This window comes from Notamacropus eugenii, chromosome 1 (assembly GCF_028372415.1).
Source record: "Notamacropus eugenii isolate mMacEug1 chromosome 1, mMacEug1.pri_v2, whole genome shotgun sequence".
Lineage (NCBI taxonomy): Eukaryota > Metazoa > Chordata > Mammalia > Diprotodontia > Macropodidae > Notamacropus > Notamacropus eugenii.
This window is the reverse complement of record NC_092872.1, coordinates 712,443,888-712,458,518: the sequence shown is the minus strand read 5'-3', so window position 1 is coordinate 712,458,518 and position 14,631 is coordinate 712,443,888. Positions and strand designations below refer to the sequence as shown.

At 41.7% G+C, this 14,631-nt stretch overlaps 1 protein-coding gene across 2 annotated transcripts; it reads left to right on the top strand.

The window, feature by feature from the left end:
* Positions 1-7: 7 nt before the first annotated feature.
* On the top strand, positions 8-6,706 carry TERF2IP (TERF2 interacting protein). Of its 2 annotated transcripts, XM_072636517.1 has the most exons (4): positions 8-1,082; positions 2,958-3,082; positions 4,310-4,489; positions 6,369-6,706. In XM_072636517.1, exons 1-4 carry the CDS (start codon positions 473-475, stop codon positions 6,474-6,476), a joined length of 1,023 nt encoding a protein of 340 aa, XP_072492618.1. In that variant the 5' UTR covers positions 8-472; the 3' UTR covers positions 6,477-6,706. The 2 variants fall into 2 exon arrangements, with proteins under 2 accessions (XP_072492618.1, XP_072492617.1); XM_072636516.1 differs by lacking the exon at positions 6,369-6,706 and having other exon boundaries at positions 4,310-5,605.
* The last annotated feature ends 7,925 nt before the right edge of the window (positions 6,707-14,631 follow it).

Below are 14,631 nucleotides of genomic sequence, written 5' to 3'. Positions count from 1 at the left end.
CCGCCTCACTTCCGGGTGGAGGTTTTCAGGCCGAGCCTGGTAGCTGTGGCACTCGGTGGACTCCCCTGTCTTTTGAGGCCAGCCGGACCACGTCAAGAGGCTGCTCGGCGCGTCAGCTTGTCGCTCGGTGCCTCAGCTTCCCTTTGCTGCCCATCCTGAGGGGACGAGGCTGTTTGCTGGGGGGTAGGGCCGTGCATGGTTTGGGCGAGCTGCTTCCTCGTGCCCCACAGTGAGCAGGCACGCACACAAACAGCTTCCTTAGAAGGATTAAGGAGCCGGTCAGCGCATGCGCACACGGGACTGGGGAAACTGATGAACCTCTTGATCTCTCAAGAGCGCGAGGTGCTGGGGTCAAAGGGTGAGCGCAGGTGCATAAAGGGTCCTTCCAGCCTCCCGTGGGGGGCTAGGCCTCGAGCCAATCACGCGTTCTTGCGCCAGCACCTCCACCTCTTCAAGAAAGACCCAGCGGGGCATGGCCGAGGGCCTCGAGATGGGCAAGGACCCCCACGACCCGACCCACTCGCGGACGCTGTTCGTGCGCGAGGACGGCAGCTCGATCTCGTTCTACGTGCGGCCGGGCCCCGCCAAGCGGCGGCTGTCCACGCTGATCCTGCACGGCGGGGGCACCGTGTGCCGGGTGCAGGAGTCCGAGGCCGTGCTGCTGGCCCAGCCCGGGGAGGCTCAGGCCGAGGCCTCGGGGGACTTCATCTCCACGCAGTACATCACCGACTGCGTGGAGCAGAATGAGAGGCTGGACTTGGAGGGCTACCGCCTGGGCCGCAGGGAGCCCGGGAGCCCCGGGGCCGCCAGGGAGCCCGAGGCCGCCTACACGGAGCACGACGATGTGGCCATCGTCCGCTACGTGAAGGACAACGCCCGCTCCCCCAGCGCGCTGGCGGGCACCACCCTGTGGAAGGCCCTGGAGAAGGCGGCCCTCACCCCACATCCCTGGCAGTCCATGAAGGACCGCTATCTGAAGCACCTGAAGGGGCTGGAGCAGAAGTACCTGGAAGGGGAGGAGCCGGCCAGCCCCGCTCAGAAGCCCAAGAGAAAAGCCGAAGGACCTGAACCTGCGGACGGTGGTAATGACCGCTTTGACCGGCCAGTGTCGGCCGTGGGCAGCAGGGCTGACAGATGGAGCCTGGCAGGAAGCTTCCTGATTGTGTCCCCAGCCCACCAAGGAGCCACGTTTTGGGCCACCTTAAGACACTTTTGTCTTGGCATCTGGGGAAGTGTTTTGGTCTTTGGTTGCATGGAAGCCAGGTTTTCCCAAGCCACTTCGGTTCCTTTGCACTAGAAGGTTTCCTTTCGCACGACCCAACTGAGCAGTCGTCCCTTAAGTAATCACTGTGTGTGAGGTTGCACTCAGGCTGCAAAGGGTGAAAGGAATCCCCCCTTGAGCATGAGATAGGCTTAGACACAAATAAGTATGACTCCAGATAGGCCAAAATGTAGTTGAAGGGAGCTTTGGATGTGGAATCTAAAGACCGGGACTTGAGTCCTGCTGTGCCTCAGGCTAGCCAGACAGCCAGCTTTGTCCACTTGTCTTCTAGGTAATCTTCCCCCTTAAGACTCCCATTTGACTTCAAGCCCTAAAGGGCTTCTTAAGCAACCCCTCTGCCCAAAGGAAGCCACAGCACGAGTCGAGTCCCAAGTATTTTTTAGTATTTGAACCTGGTTTATGTCTTGATTTAGTTTAGTGCCTTAGAATTAAGTGCTTAGCCATTAGCTCTGGGGTTTCTGGAGGGGCTGCCCTTTTGACCACATCCCCCAGATGTCCCTGGATCCTCATTCCACCAGGGGACAGGCTGGGAAAGACTGTGCAGGGAAAAGGATGTGAATGGGAAGCAAGAGGTCAAGTTGTGGAGGCTGAAAATTAAAATTCTCAATCTGTGTGTTTATCTGTGTGACTTGAGGTAGAGTGGAAAGAGCACTGGTTTTGGAATGGGCAGATTCCTGTGCTGTGTGTGACATTGGCTAAGACACTTAGCCCCTCTGAGCCATCATATCCTGAGGAGAAAAACACCAATAAGTGAGCCTGTTTTCCTTACTTGAGAGGCTTGTGAGGATCAGAGGAGGTAGTGTGTGTGTGAAAGGGCTTTTTAAGTGGTAGGGCTCAAAGAAACTCTGTGATTGTACTGTTTTAGCTCATCACCCACATCACCCAAGGCAGGTGGTAATGAGCACTAGCTCTGGAGGTTAAATTCCCCATAAAAGATCAAAAGATCCCCAAACCAATCTTCTCTTATCTTCTCTTTCCTCCTTTTTCAACAGAAGGCCTGTGGTGAACGCCTAAGGGGGAACCTGTATCTTCAAGACCTAAAAGGCCACTTGGGCAATCACTATTCCCAAAGGAAGCCACCAAACTCTAGGGAGGTCAAAGCAAAGGCATAAACGCACATCTCTGGTTTCTGACCTCACTATCAAGTATATTTAGATCCTCATTGCTTGATGATGATAACATAACACTTTCCCAATAACTTAGAAGGATTTTACACTTTTTACATTTATGTTTTTTAAAAAGAATATCCAGTATGCCTGTATTTCTGAATAGTTTAAGGAAGGATTTGGGGTCCCTTGATCTTGGAAAAACCTTGATTTTAAAACCAAATGAAAAGCTTTGAAAATGATTAGTTTATTTGAGAAAGTTGACATTTAGGAACTTATTTCTAGCCTTTTACTTAAATAGAAGAATGTGTTTGTTTTGTATTTCAGAGTCCAGGAATACTGGTGTCACTGTAGGCTATTGTTTTTTGGAAGTGAGTGTAGAGGTTCTTACTCTTACATGTCTTTGCTTCCTCAGGTATCAGGTGAATCAAAAGATGTATCCCTGGCATCCATCCTTGGATCAAAACACAAGGGGTGGAAAATGTATTCTCTCTTTGGCCAAAAACAGCTAATACTTGATGGTCACATTGTTGGGGTATGTTTTTGGTTTTTTTTTTTGTCTTTTATAGAACCTCAGAAGAAAAAAACCCCTGATCTGCCTGAGGAAAATAGTACAGAGGAACAAGTACAGGAGAATGAAACAACAAAGGAAGATGTTGTGTATCCTGAAAACAAGGACATGGAGGACAGTGAGGTTTGTCAAAAATGTTTTCTTAAATACTGTATTCTACCTCCCCATCCATCACCTTTGATCTACTGCTCAGCCCAAACCAGAGATGTAGACACAGACACATGAGTGGTTCAGAGCATAATTGAAGCTAAGTATCCCCAAGAAAGTCCTGGGCAGAAAATGGAATTGCTCTAGTTAAGGAGGGAGATTAATATGGTAGTAAGTTGTTCGTTTATTAAATACATTTCCTTTGGACATTAGTCCCAAACTCACTTTTTACTCATTGCTTTATTTAAATCGGGGTTCATGTTTTTAGAAAAGCACATATAATGGTTCTCAGGAATGTAATCTTTAGTTCTAAACAGTAAGGAAGAAAATATGTCAACTCTTTTCTTTTTATCTTTTTTATAGCTTTGTGTCTCTATGTTCTCTGTCATGTCCAGTACAATTTCTAACATGTATTGACATTCCAAATTGAATGAAAGTATGTGGAAAGATGTGAGAACTGGAAAGTGCAGCAGATCAGGGATGGGGATTGAAAACCTGAGGTTTCATTGGCATAGGGATCTCTGCCTACATAAATTATCACTTTTTTGAGTACTGCCTTGACTACTTAGACATTTGGTGATATGCCCAGATCACATGGCCGACATGCAATAGGTGGGGCTTGAACCCAGGTCTGCCTTGTCTTTGAGGTTAGTTCTGTATCCATAATCCCACACTGAAGATTAATCGTTAAAATGATCCGTGGTAGTCTGTTTTTGAGACATAACAAGGAAAACATTATAAATATGTTGAAGTTAACTTAAAAAAATAATAAACTCCTTAGGTCTATAGGAACTAGCTGCTTCTTGCCAGCCAGTGCATTTGACTGTAGTTTATATTTTCACTGTAGAAGCCTTTAAGACTCCTCCAACTATGTAGTTTTTGTTGATTTTTGGATAGGAATATGCTCAATTATAGTCCTATTAGACTTTAAATTGAAGTGGCAATGCACTTCACAATATTGAACTGGAATTAGGAGAATTGGTTTTTTTCTGATTCTGTTGGTAGCTAGTGACCTAGAGTACAAGTCACTTTGCTACTGTGGGCCTCTTTTCTTCATCTGTAAATTCAGAGAACTGCAGTAGGTCATCTCTAACATTCCTTCAGTCATAAAAATCCTTACTGCTTGGGGTCCTAATTATTTTTCTCCTTTGGTTGTTTTAGATAATTTGAAGTACCTCAGTTTTCTGATTTCATTACCTTTAGGTTCATGATCAGACCCCTGACACTGAATTGATTAAAAATGGAGAGCTGACCAGTCCTGGAAAAAATAACTCCGATTTGAAAGAGGCTCCAGAGGACAGTGAGGTTGTTGAAGACTCTGCTGTACTGGAAATACAGCCTGAAGCAGAGGAAGGCAGTTCTAACCCTTCTCTTTCACCTGAGGTGGGAGCTGCCATCAAAGTCATCAAACATTTAATGGAGGAGTTTAGTGTGGATCTGGCAACAGTCACCCAAGCTTTCTTGAAAAACAGTGGGGAACTAGAAGCCACTTGTTCCTTTTTGCAGACAGGCCAGCGATCTGATGGATATCCAATCTGGACTCGACAGGATGATGTAGATTTGCAGAAAGATGATGAGAATATCAGAAGTAAATTGATAAAAAAATTTGGTGCTAAGAATGTTGCGAGGAGGATTGAATTCAGAAGGAATTAGGGCAAGATATCAGGGAAAAAAGGCCAGACCCTAGGGTTCATAGAATGAGCAATTGTCAGAGATAGGGGAGTGGAAAAGACTGATACTTGATTACTAACTAGTACTGTTGCTGCTCTGTTAGACAGCATTTGTCAACAAATGTGACCATGTAATAAAATTTAAAAGCAGACCAATTTGGAAAATAGGGTAACAGCTGATAGTCATGTAGTGCTTCAGGGTCCAAAAAGGACTTTTCATCCATTCCCTCTGAATGATCTTCACATTAGTCATGTGAGATGGGGCCTATAAAGGTTGTTATCATCATAGATGAAATTGAAGATCATTCCCTTCCATTCACCAATACTCAGAATTAGATGTTGGAGGTGGGATTTCAGCCACGTGGCTCCCACATCCAGCTCTCTTCCTGATGTATTGTTCTGTCTTCCAGGAATTGTTTATATACCTGTTAGTATAAAGGCTTAAATCAGAGAATTCCAGTTCATTTTAACCTTTAATCTCTGCTCTTCTGGCACTTAGCTAGTTCTGTTTCAGTAATGGGATAAAATAAAAATTTGTTTTACATAAAAAAATTAACAATAGCGAACCTCTAAACTGTTAGAATGTGTAGGATTCTATATTTGATTTGTAGGATCCTAGATTTTGAGCTGAAAGGGACTTCAGAGTCCATCAATTCCAGTCCCTTCATTTTATAGAAGAGGAAACCAAGGCACAGAGGTTAGGTGAGTTAATTTGGCTCCCACACCTATTCATTGTCTGAGAAAAGATTGGAATCTAGGTCTTCCTAAGTCCCAGGTCTGGGGCATTATCCATTATGTTGTGATATATGCCCTGAAAAAAAAAAAATAATGGACTACAGGGGGAGGGAAAAACCAACTCCTCCACCAAACTGATCTCTACTGCTGTTGTTAGATGTAGGACTTGAGAAACCTCAGGGGATCTTGGATCTCAAAGGCCATCTGTTTCAGTGCTTTCATTCTGCAGATGAGAAACAGGCCTAGTGAGATCAAGAAGTAAGGTCATATAGGTTCAATAAATGTCAGGTGGGATATGAACTCAGGTTCTTTGACACCAGAGGCAGTGTTCCTTCCATTGTACCACACTGTCCTTTGGCAAAAAGCAGCATAAATTGGTTGAGCCTGTGAAAATCTAACAATATTAAGAGCCATTTATAGGGCCTTATAAGACTGCTTGGTTTTTATAGGGTTCAGTGAAGTGATAGAGACTGTGAGTTTTTGACTTTTTTTTGTGGCATGAACCCCTTTGGAAGTTTGGTGAAACCTTTGAAGCATTTCTCAGAATAATGTTTTTAAATAATTGAAAGAAATGCTAAACTTCAGTTAGAGGTTAGTGAAAATAAGGGTATAATTTTTTTCCCCATCCAAGTTCACGGATCCCTGAAATCAGTCCATGGACCCCACCTTAAAAAACACTTGATAAAGACTTACCTAACTCATCTATCTTGCTAATCACCTAAGAAAATAGCAGTGATGTTTGATTCCCTGACTACTTTGAAAATAACCCACTGCGCTGTGACTTTAACCATTTTTGAAAGCATTTTTAGAGTAATATGAAAAAAATAGCCAAAACATCCATACTCTTTTACCCATAGATTCCATTGCTAGGAGTATGCTTCAAGTCCAGTCAAATAGCATTAAGTGCCTACTATGTGCCAGGCCTTATGCTAAGCTCTGGAGGTACAAAGAACGGCAAAGGATAGTCCTTGCTCCCAAGGAGCTGATGGTGAAGAAGATAAAGGCACAGTATACCCCCAGATGTGTGGCAGCAGGTTTTGTACCAGCAAGGAGCAAGAAAGTGACGTGCCCTTCACTGGAGGAATGATGAAACAAGCTGTAATTCATAAACAGTGAAATATTACTGTGTTGTGAGAAATGAGTGTAGAGGAATGTACTGATACAAAAGACTGATGCCAAGAGAAAAAAGCAAAAATAGGAAATTAATATACATAGTGACCACAGTAATATAACCTGAAAGATCAGCGACACCAAAACCGCTGAAACTGAACTCACTTCAAAATTAGAATGACCAAGCTTGGCCTAAAAAAAAAGATAGTCAAGAAGTTGTCTTCCCCCCTTCTTTGCAGAGGTGAGGGACTATGGATGTGGACCACTGTACAAAAAAGTCAGACTTTGTTATGTTGCTAGGTGTGCTCTTCTGTTTTTCCTCCTCTCATTCTGTTATAAGGGATGCCTGCGTACACTGAGAAATGTGATATATAAACAAAAGAGAAATAAAAATTTATTTAAAAAATTTCTCATCCTTCTTGCCTTTCTCTGTAGGGACCATGATTCTTGTTTGTATCTTGCTCTGACAACATGTTTATGACCCTTGACTGTCTTCTTGCCCTGCTCAATCCTACTTCCTATCTATCCCCGTAATTAGAAGATATCATCTTACTAAAAAAGAGAATTCAGGACCTTAATTGAATTTCCCTTGTTATTGATTACTTACAGATTCATGCTGAAGATCACTTGAGACTTAAAAATCATAGACAGAATTTTAATTTCATGCTTTGACCTCTTCCTTTATTTGAAATAAATTTTGGACCTCATTCTCATATTCACATAATTCATTCTATGGATTTTAATTCACACAGGTACAAAAACCTTGTCCCAAAGGAGGTTTTAATGGCAGATTTTTGTTAAAGCCTTATACCTTGATATCATTCTGAGGCTGATCAGGTGGCTTGGTGGTGTGAGAGGATGGTGAGTCAATTATAGTTCCTCTGGGTACAGCAAAGACAAGAGTTACAGGTTTTAGGATGCCAGCTGAATATTGAGACACCACAAAGAGATGGCACCCTCAAGTAGCCAGACCATAAATGCAAGCAACAATCTGGTTTTATAGAGGCATAATATTCTTCTCTTTTTGGTGGCATTTCCAGATGATGAGTCCCTGGGTACCAGATTATTTGATGACTGAGTATTAAATGTTTTGGTCAGTTAAACTTGTTATTTCTGGAGAGACTGCCACTTAAAATATCCTGGGGAGATAGTTTTTTTTCCGTTAAGTATGTTCTGAGCTCATTTTATAAGAATATAAGTTTTCTACCAACAGTTTCAATTTATCAGTTTCTTCTTTTTGTCAACTTATAGATTCTTGCATGATTACTTTGCCAGTTCAGATTGAGAAGATTAGCCAAGGCTCTCCATATCTTCTGTTATCTGCTGTACAATCACTGGTTTATTCAGTACCCTCAGAAACCAGGTAGAACCTGTTACACTGGGAAGCAGTAATGTTCAATCGTATTTCCTGGTTTCCCAAGTCATAGGATTATCATTCAAGTATTTATTAAGCACCATGGCCTTCTAGGCACCACACTAGACATTGAATATAAAATTCAGGAGACAAAAGAGCTTACGTTCTGTTATGGGGATGCCATAGTTTTACAGATAGGTCAGCAGAAGACATGTACAAAATGAATGAAGACTGATGGAGGGGTGTCATTAACAACTTGAGGATCAGTCCAGTCAGTCACACATTGGGTGCACCTACTACGTGCTAGACACTGAATAGTGCTGGGAGTACAAAAAGAGACAAAAGACAGCCTCAGCCCTCAAGGAGCTCAATCTGATGAGGAAAGACAACAAGCAAATATGTACAAACAAGTTATATGTAGCATAAATTTGAAAATTAATAGAAGGCTCTAGAATTAATATGGGTTGGGAAAGGCTTCCTGTAGAAGGTGGAATCAGGAAAGGTTGCAAGAGATAGCATTTGAGTTGAACCTTGAAGGGAATATGGGTTCTTAAGAGGTGAATGTGAGGAAGAACTTTCTAGGCATGGAACATGTGCAAAGGCTTTATAAAGGTAGGATGCACATGGGACATAGCACATACTCTGGCTACAGCAGAATGTGTGAGGGGAAGCAACGTGTAAACCATCTAGAAATACAGGCTAAAATGAAATTGTGGAATGCCAAAACTTTAGTTTGTACTTTATCCTAAAGATAATGGGGAATCATTGAAGCTTCTTGTGCAGAGAAGTGATATGGGTAGACTTGAGTTTCAGAATACCAAATTTGCAACTGTTTGGAGGATGGTTGGAGAGGAGATGGATCAGATACAAAAAAGACAATCAGGAGGCTCTTACGGTGGTCAAGGTAAGAGGCAATGAGGGCCTAGACTAGAGTGGAAAGAAAGGGACGAGTGCGGAAAATATGGAGCAGTCTAAATGGATAAAAATTTGGCAGGTGACTGGATGTGTGGGGTGAAGAGTGGAGGATGATGCTGAGATTGTGAACCTGAGTAACTGAAGTGAGGGTCATGTTCATAGCATACATTGTCGATTGGTTAGTGTTTGTTCTTCATTCTCAAAGAGGACCAAAATGACATCACTTTTGTCGAAGTTAAGGTACAGTGTGTCTGACTGGCTGATCAGAACAATATGAATATGGAAGGTTCTACCACAGGTCAAGCACAATTAGTCCACTCGGACTTTTGGAGGGGAGATGTCTGTAAATTTGCATATCTCTTGTTTCTTTTGAGCTACTACAATTGAGCTACTACAATTATGCTTTGTTCATAGAGCACAGTGTCTTCTGCCATGCTGGGCAGTCCTTTTGACAGCATCTCCCATGTCACACAGTCCATTCCAAAGTTCTTCAGAGAGACCTTGAGTGTGTCCTTGTATTGCTTCTGACCACCATGTGAGTGCTTGCCTTGTGTGAGTTCTCTGTAAGTGTCTTACGCAAGCATACATTTGCCTTTTGAACAATATGGCCAACCCATTAGAGTTGTGCTCTCAGCAGTAGTTTGAACGTTTGGCAGTTTAGCTTGAGAAAGATAATTAGCATAAATATGGGAATTAGGAAGAAGAATTAGGAATTAGGGACAATGATGAGTTCCATTTTAGACATGCCAAATTTGAGGTGCCTACAGGACATTCAGATGGAGATATCCAACAAGCAGTTGGAGACGCAGGATTGGAGCTCAGGGCAAAGATGAGGGCTGGATGTGTACATTTGGAAGTTATCTACCTAGGAGGTGATATTTGAATCAATGGGAGCTGATGAGATCATCAAGAGAGAGTGCATTGAAAGAAAATAAGAGGACCCTATACAGAGCCCTAGATTACATACTTTGACTCCATATAGATGACTAACCTGCAAAGAAATAAGATTGATAGGAAAAGAACCACAACAGAATAATGTCACAAAAACCCAGACAAGAGAGGTTATTCAGAATTAAGGTTTATCATTTGCCTTTATTTTCCTATAAATTGATACTGAATAGAATTATCTTTGGTTTTTTGGTTTGTTTTTTTTTTTTAAGGCAGAGGTCAGTAAGTACTGGCATATGTACTGGAGTATAGCATGCTCATTCTAGGTTATTTTTGTTTGTGACCATCATATAGTAAGGAACAGCTAGGTGGCTCCATGGATAGAGCACCAGGCTTGGAGTCAGGAGGATCTGAGTTCAAATTTGATCTCAGAGACTTACTAACTGTGTGACTCTGGGCAAGTCACTTAACCCCTATTTGCCTCAGTTCCTCATCTGTAAAATGGGGACATACTGGAGAAGGAAATAGCAAATCACTCCAGCATCTTTGCCAAGAAAACTTCATGGTTGACACCTATGGGGTCATGTAGAGTCAGACACAACCGAACAACAAATCTTATGGTATGTGTCTTCCAGCCTGCCATCCAGACCATGCACCTTTGTTAGGGAATTGTGGGAGAAGACACAGAAGGGAAGGACTGCTAAATGCTAAGCTCTTGATATATACACCACAGGCTTGGTATGCATCTTAACAACTTACCTTTTCTCCTTGACATAGGAAAAGGTTCCCAAGCTAACCCAGCTTTCTCTGATATAGCCCTTCTAAGATTACAACCTCTGTCGGTACTGGCAGATCACTATCAAAATAGTACTATTACTGCTTGGTGTTTTTCCTGACCCATAGGTTTAGCATGCACACCTGAAGCATCTAAGTGGTACGAGTAGATAAAGCCTAGATATGGAGACTGGAAGACCTGAGTTGAAATCTACTTTCAGACCTTTGTGTAGTCCTGGAAAATCATTTGAACTCTGCTTACTTCAGTTCCCTTATCTGTAAAAGTAAAACAGTAATAGTACCTACCTCTCAGGGTTGTTGTGAGGATGAACTGAGATAATGTTTGTAAAGCCCTTAGGAAACCTTAAAGCTGATACATAAATGCTAGCTAACTATACTTATAAAAGGAAAAGGTGATTTGTTTAATAGATCAACACTGCAGAGAGGTCAAAAGGTTGAGGGCTAGACAGGCTACTGGACTTAGCAATAAAAAGATCACTGGTGACCTTAAAGCAGTATTGGTCTAGATGAAAGGGGTTGAGAAATGAGTAGGAAATGATGAAGTGGAGGCAAACTATAGCTTGCTTTTGGTAGGAGTTTGGCTTTGAAAAGGAGGTGAAGTAGAAAGAATGATAGTTTGAATGGGTGGTGGGGTCAAGGCTTTTTTTTTTTTTTTAAGGTGGTGGAGATCTGGGCATGCCTGTAAGTAGCAGAGAAGGAATCAGTGCATAAAGAGAGGTTGAAGATCAAAGGAGTTGGCTTTTGGAAAAGAAAGAATAGGATCAAGTAGAGGGGCTGGTGTTGGCAAGGAGAAAGTCTGCTCTGAGAGTAGGGCAAAGAAAAAGATCAGGGATGCTGCTGCATTGATATGAAATATGGAATAGAATGCAGTCTGATTTTTGAAGAGGCAGAAGAACTAGAGACCAAATTACCAACATTTGTTGAAGAAAACAAGTGAGTTCCAGAAAAACATCTACTTCTGCTTCATTGACTACACTAAAGCCTTTGGCTGTGTGGATCATAACAAAATGTAGCAAGCCCTCAAAGAGATGGGAGTACCAGATCGTCTTACTTGGCTCCTGAGGAACCTGTACATGGGTCAAGAAGCAACAGTTAGAATTGAACATGGAACAACTGGTTGGTTTAAGATTAGGAAAGGAGCATGACAAGGCTGTATATTATCACCTTATTTATTTAATTTATATACAGAGTACATCATGCAAAATTCCAGGCTGGATGAATCAAAAGCCAGAATTAAAGTTACTGGGAGAAATACCAGCAATCCCAGATGTGCAAATGGTACCACTATGATGACAGAAAGTGCAAAGGGATTAAGAAGTTTTTTGATGAGGGTGAAAGAGGAGAGTGTAAAAGCTGGCTTGAAACTTAACATTAAAAACACTAAGTGGAAGGCTTGGAATATGATATTCTGGAGGGTAAAAGAGCCAGGATTATAGGATTAGGGAATTGTGGGAGAGGACACAGAAGAGAATGACTATGAAATGCTAAGAAATATCTACTCAGCAAAATTGAGTATAATCCTTCAGGAGGGAAATGGATATTCAAGGAGATAGAGGACTTTCAAATATTCTTGAAGAAAAGACCAGAGCTGAATAGAAAATTTGACTTTCAAAAACAAGACTTAAGTGAAGCACAAGTCAACACTACAATGGAGGAAGAGTTGGTATGCTGTTTCTTTTGCCTACAAATAATTGTGCATTCACTATAGCCTCTAAGGCAGAGATGTCACAGAGTATGGATCAGTTCTCTGCTGCTTGTACTAATTTTGGTCTGATAATTAACACCAAGCAAACAGAGATTCTTCATCAGCCAGTACCACACCATCTATATGTGGAATCATTGGTTATAGCAAATGGAGAAATTTTTTATACTGCAAATAAATTCACTAACCTTGGCAGTATACTTTCCAGGGATATACACATAGATGATGAAGTTGGCACATGCATTGTCAGAGTTAGCTCAGCATTTGGGAGCCTCTGAAGAAAAGTGTGGGAGAGAAGAGGCATTAGGTTGCCTACCAAACTGAAGGTCTACAGAGCCATTGTGTTGACCTCATTGTTACAATGCCTGTGAAACCTGGACAGTATACTAGCAACATGCCAAAAAACTGAACTTCCATTTGAATTGTCTTAGGAAGATTCTGAAGGTACTGGATACTGAAGTCCTTCTTGAGCTGAACTTCCAAGCATTCAAACTCTGCTGCAGAGAGCACAACTTTAGTGGGGTTGACCACAAAGGTTTTTTTTTCATTTTTATTTTTTTATTTTATTTTTTATTATGAAACTTGTTTTTATTTTACACTAATAACAGTTGAATCAAGTTGAGTTTATGAACTGGGTGTCTACATTATACAGGGCTAAAGTTGTGAATCAAATGTTCAGATGAAATGGTTGTCGCTTGTTTTGGTTTTGAGTTTCATAAGAAAAGAATTTGCTACTTTTAGTCTCCCTACTGCATTTTCCTTACACATCTTCATTGTGGTCCTCATAAACATTGGACATGTTTGCATTAACTGAGAGCAATCATATGAGGTGCCTGCGTGTAGTGAACTTAGGGCTATTTAAGATCCCATTTCACTGTACAGACAAAACAAATGTTTCTGCTGCAAATTAAGACATTGCATTCTTAAAATGTCCAGTGCTGCCAAAGACCTAAGTAAGAAGAGAAAATTGAAAGACCATTTATGTAGGGATCAACTAAAGAAGTCATACAACTTTGACACAAAAGTCAGGAAGTCTTCAAGCTTGAGCTCTAGAAGACAAATCAAAGAAGAAGAAGTGGAAGAAGAAAAAGGAGTGTATAAAAGTGACAACTTTTTTTAAAAAAATAGAATGTAGCCCAGAAAGAAAGTTTAAACAACATCCACGCATCTCTTACAAGTCTTTGTTTTGAAATCATGTTTGACATCCATTGAACTCCACAAGGTAGGTTCCCCTGTAGTCGGGAACCCCCAGTCTTAGTTAAGCAGGTGCTTGTCATTTCTCATATTTACACACAATTATATTTTACACACACACACACACACACACACACACATACACACACATCTTGAAAGCAGATCCATTGCTTGTTTTTATTCGTGTATTTGGTAGATGACATCATTGGTGGTGTCCACATAATGTTTAACAGTGTGCCATCTTGTATGTAAAATGTTCCTGGACCTCTGGTGTATCATGTTTCTGGGCCTCTAGTCTCAAAATACCATATATCCCTGAGTCCTATCATTTAATAGCCTAAATTAGAATGAATATCTTTGTCATTTTTAGACCCATGCCTATTTTAGTTGATTATAAAGTAATTTTGGATCTGTGGTAAAATCTAAATGCTTTATCTGCCAAAACAAAAACAAACCTGCAAACAGGTTTCTATTGGAGTTGTTTCTGTATTGACAAAGCCAGCCAAACTACAAGCCATCGTTTGCTTGTTTAAGTTCAGGTTGCTTTGGCGTGCCATGTGGAGATCATTTTTCATTTCTATGTTTTCCTCATTTGAGCTCATTTCTCATTCATGTTTTTGACTCATTTGTTTCCATCAGCAAATGCCCAGTACACCAGGGTTTGTGGGATACAATCCATACAGTCATCTGGCCTACAACAACTGCAGGCTACGGGGGGCACCTGGGCACCAACAGCCAGGTCACGATAGGAGAATTAACTATTACAGCATCCAGCAGACACCTTTTGACTCAGGGATACCACTTCTAGGTCTAGACCCCAAAGAGATCCTTTTCTGTGTCATGGGCCCCTTTGGCAGTCTGGTGAAGCCCTCTCAGCATAATGCCCCTCAAAGGGTTCAGAAGTTTCATAATGCCATCACATTCATTTCCTCCAATGGTAAGGCTCACAATCCATCCTGATCTTCTCCTTCTGTGCAACCCTGTAGACCTTTCACAAAACATATACCCAATTTGCTGGGATCCTTTCTCTAGACTTGTTAATAATGCCTGACCACAAAATTTTGAATGCCAAATGACTATTTTGTGGATAGCTCACATGGAGGTCAGAAGAAGCAATACAAAGACATTCTCAAGGTCTCTCTAAAGAACTTTGGTGTTGACC

Coding starts and splice junctions, on each gene's coding strand:
- TERF2IP (XM_072636516.1), top strand. CDS start 473: ATGGCCGAGGGCCTCGAGATGGGCAAGGACCCCCACGACCCGACCCAC. Junction 1,083..2,957: donor ACCTGAACCTGCGGACGGTG/GTAATGACCGCT, acceptor TGTCTTTTATAG/AACCTCAGAAGAAAAAAACC. Junction 3,083..4,309: donor AGGACATGGAGGACAGTGAG/GTTTGTCAAAAA, acceptor CATTACCTTTAG/GTTCATGATCAGACCCCTGA.